This window comes from Vidua macroura, chromosome 16, assembly GCF_024509145.1.
Source record: "Vidua macroura isolate BioBank_ID:100142 chromosome 16, ASM2450914v1, whole genome shotgun sequence".
Taxonomy (NCBI): Eukaryota; Metazoa; Chordata; class Aves; order Passeriformes; family Viduidae; genus Vidua; species Vidua macroura.
This window is the reverse complement of record NC_071586.1, coordinates 10,219,561-10,240,948: the sequence shown is the minus strand read 5'-3', so window position 1 is coordinate 10,240,948 and position 21,388 is coordinate 10,219,561. Positions and strand designations below refer to the sequence as shown.

The 21,388-nt window shown below is 37.4% G+C and overlaps 1 protein-coding gene across 1 annotated transcript in view; it reads right to left on the bottom strand.

The window, feature by feature from the left end:
• The window catches only part of TRRAP (transformation/transcription domain associated protein), a 73,248-nt gene that overhangs the window by 30,623 nt on the left and 21,237 nt on the right, over positions 1 to 21,388 (bottom strand). Inside the window, exons 27-49 of the mRNA XM_053991922.1 lie at positions 20,461 to 20,622; positions 20,058 to 20,154; positions 19,490 to 19,611; positions 17,879 to 18,049; positions 17,065 to 17,133; positions 13,228 to 13,347; positions 12,790 to 12,909; positions 12,268 to 12,432; positions 11,688 to 11,869; positions 11,225 to 11,423; positions 10,684 to 10,812; positions 9,814 to 10,080; positions 9,114 to 9,320; positions 8,093 to 8,251; positions 7,872 to 8,006; positions 7,589 to 7,699; positions 6,600 to 6,746; positions 6,082 to 6,295; positions 5,269 to 5,394; positions 3,497 to 3,643; positions 2,117 to 2,319; positions 1,303 to 1,424; positions 248 to 461 (exon numbers count right to left, since the gene is read on the bottom strand). Coding sequence (XP_053847897.1) covers positions 248 to 461; positions 1,303 to 1,424; positions 2,117 to 2,319; positions 3,497 to 3,643; positions 5,269 to 5,394; positions 6,082 to 6,295; positions 6,600 to 6,746; positions 7,589 to 7,699; positions 7,872 to 8,006; positions 8,093 to 8,251; positions 9,114 to 9,320; positions 9,814 to 10,080; positions 10,684 to 10,812; positions 11,225 to 11,423; positions 11,688 to 11,869; positions 12,268 to 12,432; positions 12,790 to 12,909; positions 13,228 to 13,347; positions 17,065 to 17,133; positions 17,879 to 18,049; positions 19,490 to 19,611; positions 20,058 to 20,154; positions 20,461 to 20,622 — 3,588 coding nt within the window. The remainder of the gene's footprint in view (positions 1 to 247; positions 462 to 1,302; positions 1,425 to 2,116; positions 2,320 to 3,496; positions 3,644 to 5,268; positions 5,395 to 6,081; positions 6,296 to 6,599; positions 6,747 to 7,588; positions 7,700 to 7,871; positions 8,007 to 8,092; positions 8,252 to 9,113; positions 9,321 to 9,813; positions 10,081 to 10,683; positions 10,813 to 11,224; positions 11,424 to 11,687; positions 11,870 to 12,267; positions 12,433 to 12,789; positions 12,910 to 13,227; positions 13,348 to 17,064; positions 17,134 to 17,878; positions 18,050 to 19,489; positions 19,612 to 20,057; positions 20,155 to 20,460; positions 20,623 to 21,388) is intronic.

Here is a 21,388-nt window from a genome sequence, read left to right as displayed (position 1 = left end):
TTGGCAGAGAAAATAGATTTTAAACGTTTATACTGAAGTCACTTCCTAAGCATCAGCATTTCACTGTTCAACCATTGTATATATTTTTAAGCACCACAGAAGCTGAGGCAGCAGACTTGGTATTTTCAGCTTTGATACAAACACACTCCAGAAAACAAACACCACACAATGCTTCTACACCCAACAAGGAAAAATAAGGACTAAAACATGTATCTAATTGCATTTCTGATGCAAGTAGTTTCCCTACCTCGATGCACTGCTTTATCCAGAAGTGATTTCCCATTGCTTCCCAGTTTTGGGAACAGGTCACATAAAGCAAGCGCTCATAAACGCGACGTTTCATGGAATTGTCAAAGACCTCAAAGAATTTGGCTCGGATGAGTGGCTGGGCACAGCGCAAACCAGAGAGAAATGCTGGCTCCAGTTTAGCTGTAAGTTCACTCCCAGAAAGATTCTCATCCCTAGAATGAATAAAGGTGAAAAACAGAGCCATTAGAAAGAGAAGACTCCTAGGTTCTGTATAACGGACTAAAAACTCCAAGAGATGACATTCTGTAAAAACCCACATGTGATAAACATCCAGGTGCAGTTTTTGAGAGAAACAGCAAAGAAAACTTTGCTGCTTGTTGTAAAACTACCCAGAACTATCAGAAATACTCTTTCAGGATAAAATCTTATCATAATTATGAAACACCTGAAGCTATATCTGTATGGTGCTTGAAATCACAAATTGTATTGAGTGATAAAACTTCCTGAGCACTGTGAACCAGCAGAGTACAGCAGCAAAGGGACTGCAAAATAATGTGAAGCAGCAGCAGCACACCATTAAATACCTGGCATTTGTTGATAAGGTGACTATTTTAATTATTTCATTGTGATTCAAATCTTCAAGTCTACCCAGCAAAGTACCTCTCCTGAAAGTGTAATTTACAATTAAGTTTCAAGGAAAAATAATATTTATATCCTATGAATGTGAAAAGACAGAGCTTAGCTGTAACCACAGTGCTGAGAATACAGTCAGCTACAAGGATGCCTTGGTATCCTGGGAAAGAAAGAAGTTGGGGTGGAGGTATTTTATCAGTGCCAAAAGTAAAAATCCTTACTAAGGAACTTCTGTTTTCAAATTGCATTCCATAAATATGCACTGTGGTCTCAGTAAAGTGAATTGATTTTGCATTTTAAGGCAAAAAAAAAAAATCCCTTAATTCAGACCTAAAAGGACTGATGACATGTTATAAAGTTCATATATGGTACAAATTATGAGCCAATAAGCTGCAATAAATGATTAATTACTATAATTACCTGTAGACATAGTTAACAAGGTCTAAGAACTGAGCATTTAATTCAAGGTCTTCTGGAAAACGCTTTTCAATGTAAGTCATCATTTTCACCAGCAAAATGGACTTCTCCCGGAGAGTAGGTGTCTGTGGTAAAAGAACACATGATTAATTTTGTCAATTCATCTTAAAACATGAGAAACAAAACAAGAGAACTAGCACATTCAAACTACAACTCAGCCACTCTTTACATGACTCTTTTGCTTCTAAAGTACTGAAAAAGAGCTTGGTAGGTCATAGTTCTTAAAAAGAAAAATAACTCAAGCACTTATCCTTCTAATATATGCTGGAGAATTTTTAAATTGTGACTAAAAGTAAGTCTAAGTTGTTCAGGGATTAAAAATTTCTGATGTATATTATAAAAAGTGTAGTCCTTTTGTACAGCACTAGGCTGTAAAGAGCTCAATTCTTAAGAAAAATATGGCAGATTGAGGAGGACACAAAATGTTACAGAGTAATATAATTTATATTAGCGTTAGTCATCTTCATCCTGAAGAGTCTTTCTATCCAGATCAATGTGAAGTATATTTTAAAACTTTAAAGGAAGTTTTCCACAAAACAGCATTTGAGATCAAACATCAAATATGTCTATAAAATGCCAAGTATCTATAGCTGCAGCTATTTTCACAGGGAATGAAAATAGTCTAAACATCATCAAGGGAATCTAAACATATATATCAGATCACTACAAACCTCACTGTCAAAACTGATGAATTATATTGGCTAACCATAGTTATTTAGTATTTGAGAGCAATAATGACTTCATCTACTCAATTTACCTGATTAGCTGCCATTGGGGAATTGTTTTTCACCCACTCCTCCACTATTTTTACCACCGCACGAAGAATTTTGGCATCAGTGGATTTTTCAATGAGAGATGTTAGAATAGCTTGTATAAAATTTTTCCTCATTTCCATGCTCATCACAGCCAGGCGAGTTTTCACAAGATCCAGACTCAGCATTACCAGTTCACTTGTACCTGCTATGGATGCAAAAACAGGGTTAGAGTTGTGCATGCACCTATGAAACACTGAGGGAAAACACTTTCCAGATAAGATGCTGTAATTTTAAAAATATCAGCATCATCTATTGCCTGGAAATACATCCAACCCCAGAGATAATGTGTTCAGAATTACCATTTTACCATCCTACACAACTAAGGCACAACCCAAGGCCAGCTTGGATGGGGCTTTAGCAACTGTCTAGTGGGAGGTGTCCCTGCCCATGGCAAGGGGTTGAAATTAGATGATCTTTAAGGTTCCTTCTAACCCAAACCATTTGATGATTCTATGACTTCTTTCAAAACCAAATCCATTTAAAGTCCTAAAGGCAAGCCTGTTTTTTCCTTTCTGCAAATCTTTAGTAAAAGGTATTACAGACACATAATACTCAAAAACTGCAATTAACTTTGTGAAAGAAATTGTCTGTGATGCAGCTAATTCTCTAATTCTGTTCAGCTAATTTCCTGACCTGCTTATCTATGAAGTTTAATAATTTTCCAATTGTTTCCCAGTGTTAATAAAATTTACAAGGCTCTCATTTACCTAATAAAGTTTGGGCTGGGAATCTAACAGTAACAATTCTTTCAAAGTGTTTACTTCAGTAGCTTATTCATTAGTAAATTACAGGGCCCTTTACCAGCACTGTATTTTCTTCTACAAGAACATCTGATTTTTTCTAATTCATTTGACAAGAGACAGAATTATACTGACTGAAAATGATGCTATTTTAAGATTAAAAGCTAAAGCATCAGCTCCAACAAATTAATTTGAACACATTTGTTCCAATATTTTAAAATAGGAAGGAGTAAAAAAAATTGAAAGCACAGAGCAATCAAAAAATTCAGCCCCTCTCCCCTCAACCCTCTAAAGCCTTGAAGAATTTCAGACTTCTATTTCTGCTGCAACTCAACAAATGTTTCACTATCCCTTCACTGAAAAGGTTGGGCTAATACTGAAATTCATATATTAAGCAGGTAACTTTCCTAAGTGCATTTTTAGCTCTCAACACTTCAGTAGTACTACTCACTAAGGCTGAAGTATTTTTCAGCAAGTTATAATGGACACAAACACTGCAAAGTCATTTGAATCCCTTTAACATGAAGATATTTTAATGCTTTCTAACACGTTTAATCATTAACAGACTGTACAAGGAAATACCTGTGTTTGCTTCTGCTGTTCCTGCTGTTGCCTGTGGGTTCAGGTGTTCTCTGACCATCTTCTGCAGGGACCTCATGAAAACTGAGATCAGCCTGTCAATGTAGCTGGGGTTGTTGCTGCATGCAGATTTCAGAATCATCAGAGTCCCTAGGGATAAAAACAAGGTTTCAGGAATTAAAACTTCTCTTGGGCATGACCTGAGTAAGGTACAGATGCCATGAAAGGATGGGACTACCCAGGTTACAAACATTAGAAATCTGGAGAGATTTGGAGAAAAATTTCAGTCTCAACTTTAGTCCTTAGAGTAAGTCTAAAAGGTTACTTCTGCACTAATCAAAACATTTCAAAGTTTTGTATACAAGTGTGTGATGAACAGCAAGGGGAAAAAGGGAGGACAGGAAGAAAGGGATTGAGAACAAATACTTCCCTAAGACCTTAAAAAAATGTAACTACTCCTGATATTGCACATTTATTTTAGTAGCAAAAAGTAGAAAACTTTTAAATTAGTAGGCCCAGGTTTAGTAATTAAGAAATGGTAACTTGGGTTTTCTAATCTAGAAACTTTATAAAGTTTAATAAATCAGTTTCTGTAGATTGAAGAAGTTGACTATTTCACCCTTTAAAAAAAAATAGCACACACATCCTGTAAAATTATACCTACTAAAAAAAAAAAACCTACTGCAAATTCATAATTCAACCTATCTACACAGCATATCTACAGAAGCATGCTCTGGTCATTGAATGTCTCTTGCCAAAGATCTGATTTCTTTTTCTGATCAGATGAGCACAAAATTTGGCTCACAAAGCTCAGCCCCTGAGCCACAGAATTACTACAAAATGCTCCCCCTGACAACTTGATTGTGCTGCTTTTAAGGGAGCACTGGACAAAATGTAAGAAACATCTTTCATGGTTAGTTTGATGTAAAGCACGTCCTGACATCTGACAAATAGGCAATTCCCAAGGTAAAATTACAGCCATCTACACAGCTCACAGAATAGAACAGTGAAGGACATTTGCCATTTAAATCAGCAGGTTTTCCAACATTGTACAATTTCAGGTCTGTATTACCAACAGAACCAGTTCTGGGCCAAACTCTATTATTCCTATATATCTTTGTCATTCTATTATGTAGCTGAGTTGTCTAGCTGTTCAGTAAGTACAAAAAACCAAGAAAAGAAAAACATTTCAGCTCTTCAGAATGGTCTATGCTAAAAATTCAGATTTTGTCACACAAGAAAAAATAGTATTTTTGTAATTTCTTGATTAACTGAGAGTTTAAGATCTATAAATACATGAATCTTAATACACTAACTAAATCAGCTAATAAATAAGGCTTAGAAAATTAAAAAGAAAGGTAGAACACATAAGACTACACAGATTCCTTGAACTGTTGTATCTCAGAGGATCTGCAGGATTTGATTTTTTTCCCATGTAAGAAGCTGCCAGTAACTTTAATATCAATACTGCACCTTTTCCCTATGCACTTTAAATACTTTGCACTTTAAAAGGCTTCCACCTAGTAGATCTACAGATCCCAGCCTCCAAAAATTGCTCCCAGGTCACTTCAGGGAGCAGACAGAACACAATGAACCCCCCTCCATTCCCTTTCTTCACAGCTATGACATCCCAAGCTCGGCTCTCAAATTAGCCTGAAATGCTTCCCACAGCTTCCTCTGCATCAGATCGGATTTATGGAAAAGGAAACTCATGACAAAGACATGACTCATTCAGGGGCATTCCCACAGAGCTGCCAGGGGTGTGGGACACGTACCAAAGAGCTGGGAAGGGTTGGCATTGGTGGCTTTTTCATAATTAGTCAGTCCTTCATAAATAACCTTCCCAACTGCAGCATAAAGGCACTCCAGCTCTTCATACTTGGAAGCTACACTTGAGGTACCTGCAGAGTTCAGAGGTGTGTTTAGTTTTGGTAACATTACCCACAGCACAGGCAGAGAACAGTTACACTGTGAATGTAGAGTCAATAAAACACCACTGGAGTCTTATACTGTAAACACTCTAAGGTGACATAGGCAGATCCCTCATTTATATAAACCTCTTTATTATACCAGTATGTCTTTGATAATAGTGTACCACTTCTGAGTAACTCAATTTGATGAGCAGTCTTACATTACTGATTTACTTTTTTCCAAGAAAATATTATCTAAATTAGCTTCTACTAAGACACAGCATATTACTTATTGCCTTTCTTTTTTACACTTTATCTCCCTTCCTTGTTTCAGCTAAACACCAAAACTTAATACCTAAAAAAATGCACTTCTGAAGCTGAAAAATTCTAATTGCAGAAATACATTAAATTTATAGCATGCATTTCTTGAACTAAAGTTATGACAGCCACAGGTTATTAAGTTTTTATGTCAATGGATAATGATGTATTCTACATGATTACTTCTTTCAGCTTTTCCTTTTTTAATCAGAGGTTGAAAGTGCAAGCTAAAATGGACCATTAAATGCAAGAATCATAAAACAGAATATTAGCACATTCCAAAAAGTGCCTTCATCCCACCCTCAACCACTTAAGTTATGCAGCAATAAAGGATAAAAGGAGGAAGAAAACACCGCTCACTTGGCTCTGTGGGGAAAATTCCCATCAAGCGAGACAGCAAACTGTGGACAGCTCTCAAAACCTTGGTGTTCCCACAGGTCATACAGGCTGCTACCCCTCTTTGGAGGGGCTTGAAGCTGCTCAGGATAGCAGGGGGCTGTAGCACAGTCAACAGGAAACTTAAGACCTCTAAGCCAGTGCAAATGTTGGCAAAGTTGGCCTGATTGGGCTGCTCCTAAAGAGAAAGCATACAAAAAGGCAGTGAGTAAGGGTTGTTACACAGATTACTAAACTCAGATCAAATCTGGTAAAACTTACTAAGAAAAAAAACCCCAAAAATAAATAAACCACACCAACCAGTGAGTACTGCAGCTCTACAAATTACAGTCACTGCTGCAATTCACATACGTAAGCACTTATTTATTTCACTGCAAAGAACAGATTAGTACTGTAAAAATCTATATCCAGATATGACTGGTATTCAATCATCTCACATGCCAGGGAAACCTAAAGACCTCCAGGACTAGAATGCTACCTACCACAGTCATGAGCAGCTTATCAAACCACTGCAACTTCAGTTCTGACTTGGGCCACATGTCTGGCCTCAAAGCTGTTTTCAGAAGGTTGACGCAGCGACGAGACAGCAACTCCCCAGGGGATCCAGCAGTGTTGGAGTTGTCATTTACCTAGCAATTAATCAGAGTTAATAAAATTACACCCTTTTGGAATCAAGTCATTAATTTATTATTCATTCCATGCAAGCATGTAATTTCTTATTTCTGAAAAGGATGAGCTTAAGTAGTTTTATCAGTACAGTCACACAGCATTTAGTGCATAAAAAGCTGACAACTAATAGTAAACACCAGAACTGGTGTCTAAATTGCTGGCTAATTAACCCAAATCACCCATCAAAGGTGTATTTAAAAATAGTTTCATGCCATCCTTTATTACTACAACTCTGAACATACTCAAGATGGTTAATCTTTACTGTTTGCAAGGTATCCATAAACATGTGCAGCTCTTTACTCAATTCATCTTTACACTTAGGAGGACATCTTCTTTGTGCAATGGACTGTGGGATATAAAATCCCATGCTACTTACCAGCTGAGTCTGCTGCAGGAGCAGAAGCCATAAAATTTGTCAGCTTGGAGGTACACCCAGATAATTTTCCCCCTTCTAGAAAAGTTAATTCCCTCCAATTGTGGTGAAAAACTTTAGTTCTACATGCTGCAGGAAAGTAATTCCATGTATAGGATTTTGAAAAAAAAACTACAATCATTACCCCTAGATACAGTCATTCCCTATAAAAATCTCTAAATATTTTGGGATAAAGCATTCTTGACATTTAACCTAGGTAAAAGAACAAGCATACATTGCAGCATTACCCAGATATGTAAATTAATCATGAAAACAAAGCATAGAAACATTAGAATAATCCAAGCCTAAAAGGACCTGTGTGAAAAGAGGGGTTTATGGGTTTGGCTGCTACTCCACACTGGTATCTGCATATCAGAATAACCACAGTACCTGGCAAGCAATTCTAATCAGGAAATTCACAACAGTGTCTGTGTGCTGCTTGTCAATGGGCTTGGCAAGGAGGGCATCAGCTCCTGGCAAGGACTGGCTCCGTCCAAACACCTGCATGCACACAAAACACAAAAGCCATCAGCCAGACTGGAGGAGGAAAACTACAAGAACAGATTTTAAATACTTGCTAAAGCTAAAACCTTCAATTCAGGGAGTTTTGAGTCATGTGGAAAAAACAATTACACTACTTAGAGTCTCTGAACAAATCCTGATTTTCTCTTACAGCACTTATTGCTCCTGTAGCTGTCCTGAATCGTTTTACTTCTTGGCCAGAATCCACAGACAATCCTCTTTTAACAGCAGATGAGGCAGAACTTGCTCCTTCTCCACTTGCACTTGAGTCCATATCTGAATCTGGCTGAAATATCAGCAATGTGCATGTTAAAAAAAGTACATTAAACTGTGGAACAGTTCAATCTTTACCCATTTATTTTGATTTCCTACCTGCTGGTCTTTGATTCTTTGCAATTCCCATTTAATAACAACTTCAGCAAGATCCACAGCTAATTTTCTTTGCTCTATTGTAACACTGGGAGTGAAGCCCAGTCTCTGCATGGCACTAACCATATGCTGAACCAAGTGATGTCTCACAGGATAATAAACCTGAGAAATGGTTTCACAGAAATGTGAGTCATTAACCAATAACATTCTACACAAAACCTACAAAGTTGAAATAAAGCAAAATTGTAGAACAGTCATCAATCCCAAAGTTTGCTAAACCTGTACCACTTCAAATTTTGCAATATGGAAAAGTAACTGGTCCATTGAAAATAGTGTTTTGGCTACAACTTTCAGTAGTGACTATTGATTTCATGCACTCAAATGAACACGTTCTTTTTAAGAGTCATGGTTTTTCTCAAGGACCAGTCATACCAATTTTTTTCCAACCCTTTTAAGAGCTTCAACTCACATCTGAACACACTCAGATATTCTTTCAAAAATTTTTGAGGCATCAGTTCCTGAAAAATGTCTATTAGCTGTCTCTTTGGATTGCATTTTAATACATGTTTTCAAAAATGCTTCTATCTTGACATTCTCCACCATTCTCCCATTTGTTTAATTTTTCCCAACATACACTGCCTGCAGAAAAAAGTGTTCTAGTCAATCCCACAGAATATATAAAGTCAAACAAAAAAGGATTACTGGAAGATGGCGATAAATATAGTTCTGTACTTTTTTAAAAGAACTCTTAGAGAATCTTCACAGAACACTGCTAATGCATGTGCAATGAATTCACCTTGCAGACTCTAACCTGACATTTGGAGTTCTAGCTTCAATCATGATAGAGCTTAATAAATTACTTGCTATTAAACAGTTGTATTCAGTTACAGATAAGTATCTTTACAGACAAATGATGCATTTTGAAGCTAATCCATATAAATCAGATTACGCTGTTTTTCTAATCAAACTGTTTACTTCCTTGATACAGGAGATACAGTGAGTACCAGAGTAACAGTACAAGTACCTTAAAATGTTGCACTATCAAGTGCAAAATATGTACTAGTTGGGGCACTGTATGACCCTCTTCCACAATGATTTTTCGTGTCCAATGAGTGAGCATCTGGTGTCCATCCTCCATTCGAGCAGGCACAGCTGGAGTCAGGATAGCCATGGCCTGCCTGACAATAGCCCGGGCTTCCATTGCATGAGCTTTGAGAAGGCTGTGAAAAACCTGAACAGCAGAGCTTCTCATCAACATTAATACTGTATGCATTTACAAAAACAAAGCACAATTTATAAACACAATTTTTCTCTAAAGGTCCATCATTTGTTAGAAATATGATGATACATCAGCAGCAGAAGCATGGAGCATATACTTCTGTTTCCTTTACATTCCCTTTTCTTCCTCCCTCTCCACTGTCCAATTTGTAGTTTTCCCTTGGTCCCCACATTGTGTTTCAACTGAAGTGTCTCTCTCTTAAATGAAGAAACATTCCCAATTTTGTTAATTCAACCAAAACATCTACTTGTCTTACCCTTCCTGCTTCTTTCTATACTCTCCTACTCCCAAGTAAATCTGTATTAAACATTTGGCCTGCTGCTTCTGCATTTGTTTGTGGTGTTTGAATTACACTCAGTATTCAAAACCACCGTGCAGCTTCTACTCTGAATCTTAAAATACAAGAAAGCACTCCATGAATTTAACACAAGCCCATGGTCAATACCTGCAGAACAATCTTCTTGTGAATGGCAAACTTGGCAATGATGTGTGCCAAGAGCAAGTGGCCACTGTACTTGCAGGCTGGGTCCACGCAGGCCTTGGACAGGAGGCAAGGCCAGGCAAAGGTCATCAGGCGCCGCAGTTTGCTGTTCCTGTTCTTGTTGTTGTCGTGGATGTGATGGGGGGCATGCTCCACCAGCAGCGTGGCAAACTGCAGCAGGTAGATCCTCAGAGAATCCAGCATATCAGCCTGTTTTTCTGGATCAAGTACCTAGTTCCAGGCAGGATCAAAGAGGAGAGAATGAAGTTGACAAAAAACTGACTTTTATCATTATAAAGGCAAAGTCCCAAATTTTTGCTTTTTGAGCAGTTTTTAAGAAGACTAAGAACTAATTGTAATTGCTTTCTTGACTCAGTTTAGTACCCACAAAACACTGCTGAAGTGTGAACCTTTAAATAATGAGCACATCTGGGAACTCCCAAACTGCTAACCTATAAAAAGAAATAAATTAAAAACCCCAACCCTCATCTTCAACAACATTTACTTTATAACCTCTGACTGGTTCCATGAAACAGCAGTGAATTAGAAAGACACTGATGTTGGGTCATGGAAAGCTTTCCTTATAAAAAAGACTGGGATTATAGCCAAGTAAGGCCCATTTCTAAAGCTACATTCCAGATCTGAAAACAGCATGAACTGAAAATAGTAGTCTGATGACTAATGGATCTCACATTCAACATTATGAAGCAATTTGACATAACAGACCATAACATTCAAAACAGAACAACTAAATCACATCAGGATGAGAAGTCAAATGAAAGGAACAACTTTTGGTTTTAATTTTAGAATACTTCAATGTAAACAGATTGTTACCTTTGTTATAAAAACACTAGTGATGCTTTCTGGATTATCTCCTTCTGGGTTTGGGGGGCCTAACAGCTGTTCACCTTCTCCTTTTTCAAAACTGTACAAGAAAGCAGGATTCAGGATATGTTGCAGCACCTACAGAATATAAAGAAAGTAAATTTTACTGTACTACTCTATTCTTCTAATGGCAGCCAATATTCAAGTACTGCCTCATGCAAACCTGCCTGTTGGACACACTCAGTGAGTTACAAAAGGAAACTATACATAAAACCCCAAGAAAAAAGACACACACCAACTTTTTCCCCTTTCTTCCTTCCAAGGGCACAGATTCTTAGAAAGTGTAAACTAAAGCAGCCAGCATTGAACACAAGATGAATTGCTGTCTCTGTTTATTATCGCTCTTCTTCAGGTATGATATTTTCACCTAAATGACTCTGCCAATTATCAAACTCATTGACATTTAAGTAAGGGAGTTTTGTTGCCCTAGCTCCCAAGAAGAAAATGAAACCTAAATACCAGGCTTCTTTGATTTAATTGCTTTAGTTACCTTGGCTTTGAGCTCATCTCCAAAGTTTGGGTCATTCAAGTCTACAAACCGGAAGAACAAAGCCCGTTTTTGGGGAATACTGTAGTTTTTGGGGATCTCTTCTTCCATGTATTCCTTTAAGAAAGTCATATTGCAGAGAAATCGGCCTGTAAAAGCTCGAAGCAACTGGAAGAGTAACTCTATATCACCATAATTCCTTCTGTGAAAACACATAAAATACAAAGCTTCTGTGAAAAAAATATGCAAACTACTATGCTGATGAAATTAATCTTTTAAAGGAGCAGAGAAGCAAGAGCAGCCAATACCACGTGCATGGTTTTAAAGCTAATGGCAGTATTATGAAATATATTACACTTTCTCTTCAGTAACTGCAAACCATTTTTAGTAGGCCTATATACCTTTACAGTTCTTTCAAAATTAAAATAATACATGCAGGGTCTAGGAACCAAAGATTTTTACGTACTTGCAGTAATTCAGTAAGCAATAGGCCAACAGCTTGGGCTCTTTCCAGTTTGTTGCAGCCATATTCTCCTTTCTATGTCTCTCCTGAAAAGCTTCACTCACCCATACACGTTTCAGCTGATTCACCAAGGAGTGTTGATTTGCTAACCAACATTCATCATTCTTAACAATAATACTTATGATCTGTCCAAAGCAAAACAAGACAAATGCACAGTCAACACACAAGAGATCTGCCAGGAGAAACAATGATATACGAGCACTTGCTTAAGGTCAATTAAGGGTTCTAAAATATTCAACAGCAAAACAAAAGAGTGAAATACAAAATAGTTTAGATTAAAAAAAATAAATTTCTGTTTCTGTTGTCATGCTGTCCTCTTGTATCCTACTTGACAAGAAAAGCAGAGTTAATTTGAGTCTCTTTTCTCTTCTCAGAGCAGCTCTGACTACAAACACTCCATATTTTTACAAGTGGTTTTCTATGAGCTGTAATACACACACACATTGAAAGCCTGGATGCAAGAGGCTAGCAGCTGAAGAGGTTTCAGCTATCCAGTGCAGAGACAAACAAGATAAATGAGTACCTTGATAGCCTGGAACTGCAGGTCGAGACGCATGGTGGTGGTGCTGGGGGAGCCAGGTCTCACGGCTGCCTGGGCGCCCACAGGCAGCAGCAGGGTGATAAATCGGTTGGGATTAGCTGCCAGTACATCCCGCAGAGGTTTGGCATCTTTATGTTTCAAGAAACTCTGCAAAAGGGGAAGAAATAATTTTAATAACCTTTAAAAGCCAAAATACCCAGCGACTATATCATCCTGTAGCTTTTATATTCCACACTAAAGTTGCAGAGGTTGTATTTCATGTATATAAAAATAACATCTACACTTCAGTAATAGCCTTACATGATCTGGAAAGGTATAAAATCAACACTTCAGGACAAACAAATACAAAACCAGGAACAGGAACCCTGCAGTCAAGAATAAGACCATGATTAAGGACTACAAGGTCATACAAGCAAAAAAAAAGATGCAAAAGATGAAACCTTTTTGTTCATCAGGTTTGTCAAATTGAGGGTTTTTTCCTGCTCCTCTCCCCACACAGCTTACCATAAACATTCTGCTCCACTGTGGATCATTTAAAGTGGCTTCCATCATGAACAGCTCCACAGTCTGGGACGGATGACGTGTCAAAAACTTTATCAGTGGTTCCCTGAATGGACTGCCAGCCTGAAAAATTCAAAACCTTAAATTAAAAATGCAGAGTATAGAGTATTTCCCACTAATTTACTACCACTCAGAAAAATACATTTGACTTGGCATTTATACAGATACAAAATGTTCAGAACTCTCATGATAAGAATTTATTGACACTTCCAAAACTTCACTTCTAAGGGTGTAAGGCAAATGTTAATATCTCCTAAAGGCTTGAAGAGCATATTTTAGCATCAAATGTTCTCACACCATATTTAGAATATTATAATTATCATACACTAATGTTTAAGACTATAAAGCAAAAATTTCAGCAATGTTAACTTCCACTTTTACCTCGATTAACATTGCTCGTTCTGTTTTCATAACAACTTCCAGAAGAGGTTTAACCAGAGTCTGTGGGGCAGCTGGGATCAGATGGAATAAATTTATAATTGCTGAACAAATCTTCATTTCCTACAGATACAAAGAAACACAATTAAATAAATATTACTGGCTATAATGTATAAAAACAGTATCACACATCTTACTTCTTTTTTTCCCTTGGTATTAGCATAGCCAGCAGCCAAATGCAGAAGATTAACATATACACAGCATCTACTTGCCATAATGCATGAAAAAATTGCACCTGTGGAAGTCTGCCCTACCCCCTCTGGTAATATCATGGTTTAAATTTTATTTTCCATTCCAGTAGAGTGGTGTTTTACAGGTAAGAGCTAAACACTGTAATGATACTGCTGATGGGGGAGTTCCAGAGTGCTCACTGCTCTACACCAAGTGGGTCATGTATCAAACAGGCAGGCCTTCCACCTACACCATTTCTGCTATACACCCCACACCCCCAGACTACACATGAAGAGAGATTCAGCTTTCTCACAGCACTGTTCAGCCTATCTCACAAACAGCTGGTTGCTGTAAAGTCAGCTCTGTTCTCTCACTAGATATTAAATTCTCCAGGAGTCCAAAATAATTTTGCTTGTTTTTTCCATTGTGCAATTTAAAGACTGTATTTCAGCTAGCCTAAGTGTAGATTTCCTTCAGTAAGAAAAGGGAAAGGAAAAAACAAAATAGCAAAACCACCCTCACCATCTCTCTAAAACCAAGTTCCAGTATCCAAGATGATTTTATCAAGTGCATTACATTTTCTCAACTGAATTTAAACACAAAGCATTAGGCTCCACTCCTTTAACCTGATCTGCCCAGACAGACCCCACAAGACCCCTCTCATGGGCTGAAGTGCAGGGCTGAGAATACATAAAAATCTTTTGAAACCATTTATGACTTCACAGAAACTAAAAATCCTGCTCTTCCTGGTACAAACATGCTCAACATCCGTAACTGCAATGTGATCAAAACAGCTCTGCACAGACAAACAGAAGACAATTCACAGCACTGCACTCAGAGGCACAATGCACTGTGCCCAAAACAATAATAAAACTAACAAACCACAAGTTAAAAGAAAAAAAACATCAAACAATACAACAAAAGAAATCATAACAACAAAAAAAAGTTCCTGGTGCCTGCACTGAGTTTCTCACCTCTACCCCTTCTGTGGCAGGCTGAACCAAAACAGAAGTCACAGCATGAAAGGAAAAAGCCCACAATAATATCAAATAAATGTACAAATCAGCAGCACATTCCATTCTTCAGGCTGCAGTCTAACTTCAGCTCAGTTACTTCCTCATCTCAAATGGAAGGAATGGAGACAATGAGCATCTCACATGCTCCAAATTGTCCTCCAAACAACTAGGATGAAATTCATCCTTTTTTCTACTTTTACACTGATCAGACATAGCTTCTCAAATATTTAAACTGAATAAAAAGATAATAAAAATTAAGTCAGGGGAAACAACATTTTAGCATCTTTGAAGACTAATTTGGCCACCATCTATTACAAAACCACTTTCAGTACTTGCACTACCAAGCTATGAAGTCCTCTAAACTCCTCCTAGGCTGTAATGCAGAATTTCCACCACGGAAATCTCCACCCTCTCACAAGAGGGACAGCTGGAGGCAACCATCTACTCAAAACTTATTCTTTCAATTACCAGACATGACCTGAAATCCCATGCCTTTCCCTGGAGAGGCAGGAAAGAGAGGAAGAAAGATTTAAATCAAATATTTTATTCCCTGGACCAACGAATTAGATTTTAATCACTACTTAATATATTACATTTTAATTTGATCATTTCTCTAAACAGCCAGATCACAGCTCAGGTCCACAGCAGGACTGTAATAAATTATTTAGGTGAACAAGGCTTGGTTATTCTGGCATCAGTGTGGATCTTTACAACAGCCATCACTATGTAGCATTTCTAACTAATTTTTCAGTTTGTCTGCAGTTACCTTTTCACATGAAAACTCACTCCACAGACCTTTTCACTATTCTGTAAGTGGCCCTGCTGAGCAGCCTTTATCTGCACAATGCTGGAGAACTGCCTGACACCATCATCAAAGGGCACCTTCATCCCGTGCTGCTGGAAAAGGATGGAATGCTTGAACAGCAGCAGCACAGGGAGGGAACACCAGGCTCTCCTGGTCAGTTCTGTTCTCCTCTGAGTGTTTACCACCTCCTCTACTCAACCACAAGTCTGAATGATCCAGCCTGCTCCCGAACACTGCTTTTAGTGAGTGTCTCAGACATTGGAATCTCACCAGGATCATGAAGAAAAGAGATAAAGTGAAATGCCAACTACAATAACTGACCACTAGTTTGACCATCCCTGTTTTTGAACAGCACAATATACATACAGACACATGAACACAGCCTGTCACAGCAGCTGTACAAAAACCAAACTGCGTCCTCCTGCAGTTTCCTAGAGTTTTTATTTTTAAGGAAACTTTGGAGCAACAGCTAGGAAGCAGAAAAGTAATATTTAATCAGCTTTGCATTGACACAATTCTACTTGAAATGTTTCCAGACTTCTCTTGTCCCTCAAGATGTGACAGCACATACTTTCTCAAGTGTCTGGCGTGCACTCCCCACACAACTTATCTCTCTAAATACATAATTACACAGAAAACGTCAACCAAAAACATTAAAAGCAGGGGAATTCCCAACTAAACATGACTTAGTGACAATAAAAATTGTTCTGGAGGTGCCACATTGTGGTTTAAAAGACTATTGCTACAAAAAGATCTGCAAGTTATCTGTAATCATCACATTTGAGGAAAAGTGAATCCCAAAAGTATATGAAGGCCTTAGAACTACTCTGGCATTAATAAAATGAGGTTAACTGAAGAATGCACAGTGTTTTAACTAAAACATAAGAAACCAATCTTATTTTACTGCATTAGAGAACATCTAGGTCTAATATAAAGCAATGACCAAATTCAGATTAAAAGCTCTCTTTGCAATGACAGGAAAGAGAAATGAAAAACCATTAAGTCATTTCCATGTTTTGAGGGAAATAAAAAGCCAAGGTAATTTCATTGTAATTTGAAAAACAAAGATATTAATAGAATTTCCCCCATTTTTTCTTTAGGTGCAATCATAAATCTCAACACTTAATAAAAACATTAATAGAATTATAGGACTTCTGATAATGTACAGGAAACTGCACTGAAGCAGGAATTCCCATCAGTATTGCTAAGAGCACACAGTATTGACATTACACCGCACAGTTTTCCATTTATAAGAGAACTGATCAGCTTCCCATGCTTCTACACTGAGGCCATTCGTTTCAATGGGAGAGTGATTTTAATGTGATCCCAACTAGCAAATATTGAACTTGGTTTAAATAAATTAAATTTTAAATTAACTGGGATTATGTTATCATTATGTATAATTTTCCAAAGGCTATGTTATGAACATCAAACATATTAATGAAAAATGGGGGATTAAGCTGCTGAGCTCATCAGCCATTCCAGTGAACAGATTTCTAAGCAGAAAATCCTGAGGGGGAAAAGAAATACAAATGCTTGAGCTGTTCCTACACTAACCTAGAACAGTCTCTAAAGTAACCATTGTCAGCAGAAAAGAAGCTCCTCTTACTGAGACTTCTAACAGATATTCAATATTCCATATTCAATCCAACAAGTCTGTTAGCTTGCAACAAAGCATCAGTGTGTAATCAGTTATGGCAGCACTTACAAATGAGTGAGTTCTTTAACTCCAAAACATTAATACTATTTATTTCTTCTCTTCTCACATAAAAGCACTCATTAACTTACATTTCCATCACTCCGTTGTCCACCTTTGTGTGTAATAACTACAACTTCCATCCATTTACGCAGGTGTTGCTACAAAGAAAGGATAATTATCATTATTCTTCTAATTAGACTGATCCATTTTAGCACATGCTACAAGAGACACTATAGAGGCAGAAATATTCTTTGAAGGAAACAAAGGGAAGAATTATCAGTTATTTTCAATCCCTCGAGTTGAAAAGTTTACTGTTGCTGGAAGTCCTCTCAAGAAGGACTATTCAGGAAAGCAGGGATTATAAGCACAGATATATATATATATATATATATACAAAAAAACCTTTAATCTCATAGTCTTACATTTCTTTTCTTTGATGACTTGCTTGATGCATATGCATTTAAATATTTACATATTCGTGCAAAGGGGATAAAGAATTCACATATTCATTTAAACAGTGCAAATAAACAGAGCAATACCTCCCAAAATTTTATAAATCAAGAAAGCACCAAAACAGATCAAGTGCATTGGGAAGTAAAATTGTTAAAGGTGCAAGTGGCACCTTGCTTAAAGATAAATTTGTCCAAACAAACCTTAGTATAACTAGTTATGTCTTCATTAAAAAATAAAATCCCTCAACTTTTTGGTTTAGAAGCCCTTTAGAAACTTACTCAAAATGTTTAAAGAAATTGGGGTTTTTTATTAATAGTGAAACAAAAATCTTTTACTTCCAACATATACATTGAGTCACTACTGAACTACTTTGATTTTTCACCAATAAAAATAGTAACTAGAAGAAAATTTCTTCTGGAAGAGCTAAAATAAAAACTTGGATGGGCTTACCATCATCTGATCACAGAATTTATCATTGAAAGAGTTTGGGAAAAGCCTAGTGACTGAGGTCAGGCGATTCACAACGTTGAGGGTCAGACTCCGATAGTCTCCCAGCATCATCAGCAATGGCCTCATGTGGGTATGAATTTGATCAACTTCTATGGTGGCTCCTTCCAAGAACTGCAAGAGAGTGCACAATTAAGATACAGGTGGAGAGGGACATGACTTTTGTGCAAGCTTTTTTCTTGAAATAGATTCAGCTGATTCAATTTTTCTTCTTTTATTTTGTTCCTTCAGTACAATAGTTCAAATAACATCTAGTGCTGGAAATTTATATAGTGACAAGATGGATTTGGGAAGCACTGAGGTATTTGACACACAGTAGGACATTCCATAAAATAATCAAGTAGGAGATTGTAATTACAGACAGACTGAAAAACTGCTACGGTTATAAATTAAATGCACAGCTATGAACAAATTACTTGGACACTATATTAAGAACTGCCTGTGAATCTGGCTTAAAGGCAATAGAGCAAATTTCTATGTTAAAATCTGCATGCATCCTGAGCAACAGAAAAGGTCAAAAGAGCTTGGCTGCAAGCAGCCAGAGAGAATATTTCCTGTCATAACCAAATATCCTGTGGGTATGAGTTTATCCTGGGAAAAAAAACAATCTGACAAATCTGATGTATAGGTCAGAACAACCCTTATTTGCTACCTCTCAACCCAACTGTGCTGTTAACAAGCCACAAATAGTAAGTACATTCCCTCTCATGACCACAGTGACATGAAAAGCCACACAACCTCTGGCCAGTCAATGGCACAAACAAATGCAAACCACCAGTATTACTGCAGTTACATTCTCTGTTCCATGTCAGCCCAGCTACACAGCATTACAAAGAGGCTGTAAGTAATTTCATTCGTTTTTTTTTTTTTTGCATTTAGAAGAATGGAATTAAAATCTTGCTGAATCAAAATTAGGCACAGCTAATGAACAACAAATCATGATGAAAGAATACCCTTTCCCTGTCGCTTCAGCCCTTATAGATGATAAAGCAGCATCCACAGGTCAGACAGGGCACTGTAAGGCAAGGACACTAATTCTGACCTGAAACAGGACAGCCAGTCCTGTTCCTTAAGGTAACCATCACACTGTGATTCAGGTCTAACTCTGCTGTCCTGCTTTACTTTTCCAAAACCAACTATGGGATCTCCACCACTTCTTTTAGGAACACAAACAAAACATGGGAAGAGCTTTTACAACAAAGCCAAGCCTGCATATTTGCAAAACAGCTGAGAAGGACTGAAGCTATTTAGAAAGACCAGTCAGTCAAACAGAAAGAAGGAAAGACTGCACATAAAGACTGGAAGATTTACCATGGTCCTCATCCAGGAGCTTATAATTCTTAATTGCAATCTAAGGATATGAGGATAATTGCTTATGGCAAAGTTCAAATCCCAAACAAACACATCTGACACAAACTTCTATCAGCATCACTAACAAAAACTTAACAGAGCAACAATATTTCCTGTAGAGAACTTTCCCAAGAAGTCTTGTACCAAGGAAGTAAAGCAGAGAGAACAGTGGCCTCAAAAGGAATGTTGTTTTAATACAGTCACCTTTCTCATGCATGCTTCTCCTGCCTCCTGCAGCTCGTTATTTGTTGAATTCAGAGCCTTGAAAAGTGCAGCAATGATTTTCTCTCTTGACTGAGGCAAGTAATTGCAGGCAGCTAGAGCATCTGCAAATATCAAAGTAAATTTGTTCTCTTTGTTAACTCAATTTCAAAGGAGAGGAGAAAATAAACCCTAATTCTACACTGCTTCTCTTATAGTTTCTTTTTATGTCATCTCAAATTGCAGACAGCTAAAGTACTGTATGCATTGCCAAAATCAACAGGCATCATAAAATAGTAAAAGAATGAGAATCTTATTAACATTCTATAGTTTTCCTAATGCTTTATAACATAATTAATCTTAAAATATTTTGGGTTCCTTTCAGAAAACTGAATTCTAGTCATTAAGAAGGCAGCAATACTTTCCCATTATTCTCTCCATTAAACTGTAACCTCAGGAGAGCAGTCATCAGTCTTCCAGTGCTCAGGTTTTCTGCTGATCTCAGGAAGCAGACTGCCCATTGCTCACAAGGACACTTAACTGCATCAAGTCTTGTTTAGGTTTTACTTACTTAAGGCTGCAATTCGAAGAGGTACAAGTGATGGAAGACTTTTGTAGCAAGGTAGTTTCATTAGGGCAGCATCTTCAGCCTCACACAAATTCAGTAACTAGGAAAAAAACAATCATTTTAATATTGCTACTCACATTTGCAACGCCACTATCTCACCCCCACCTTTACAGACAGCTTTTCATCTACAGGACTTTGTTTTTGTCTTAACTCAAAGCCAGAGGATCTTCTGCATTGACTGCTGCAGGCAAAGCACACTTCACTTGATGTTTCAAAAGGGAAACTCTTGCTTTTCAGTCAAAGTTTAAAATGCACAAAGAAAAATATGTATTTTTAACAATGAAAGTACTAACACCATCATACAAAAGCATCTAAAATCAAAGATGATAACATAAAAACAAAGTACCTCTGTGTAAAAGACCTTGTGTTCCACAACATTCAGATCCATTGTAAACAATCTGGGCTGCAGGGTTGTGCAAAAGGTATTTCCCTCCATCAGGCCAATCTGGGCATTTGCAGGTTGGTGCCGAAGCAAATGTTTTTTAGGAGGAACCATGTCCTGGAGTACCTAAGTGATGTAATTTGGATTACTGAATTAGCAGCTATTGAAATGACCCCACAGACCCAGCGACCGAGAAGACACCATTAGTCATGGCTCTAGGTTTCTATCCATTTTCTATTGTGGCTCCAGATGTGTCTTGAGAAAAAATTAAGCTAGAGGAAAAATAATTCTCTGAATTACTTTGATTCACAGTCAGTTTGCAAACCAGTGTAGTAGCTGTAATTAATACATATTCTCTGTGAACAAATCTATGATATTTAATAACTTCACACAACATCATGAACAACAAAGAGATTCATGGACTGAAGCATTTCAAACAGTGAAGAAACAAGAATATTTTAAGTTCCTAAAACATCAGGAAACCAAAAAAGCTAGTGTAACTTTTTTCCATTACATCAACTTCTCACTTTCCTCATTAAAGAGCTTTAGCAAAGTAAGATACCAATTAGGGAACTTCTCAGCATAATGTGGAATGTTGTCATGGCCCTTAAGACTTATGTGCATTCAATTATCTTCCAAAAGACTAAACAATACCAGCTTTAAGGAGTATCTAGCCAAAAGTTATTTCAACCAGCTTTGAACTTTATAGTCTCTTTCTGGATAAGGAAAGGCATAGCAGTAATGCCACATATTTAGAGAATAATAAAACTGAGTGTCAAAATGTAATGTCTATATGGCCTAGCCTATGTCTGATTTGTGGCAGGATGAGCAGCCCATAATTTAAGGAAGTAAATCAACCTGAAGCCAGTATAAATACTGGCTAAGAGTCAAG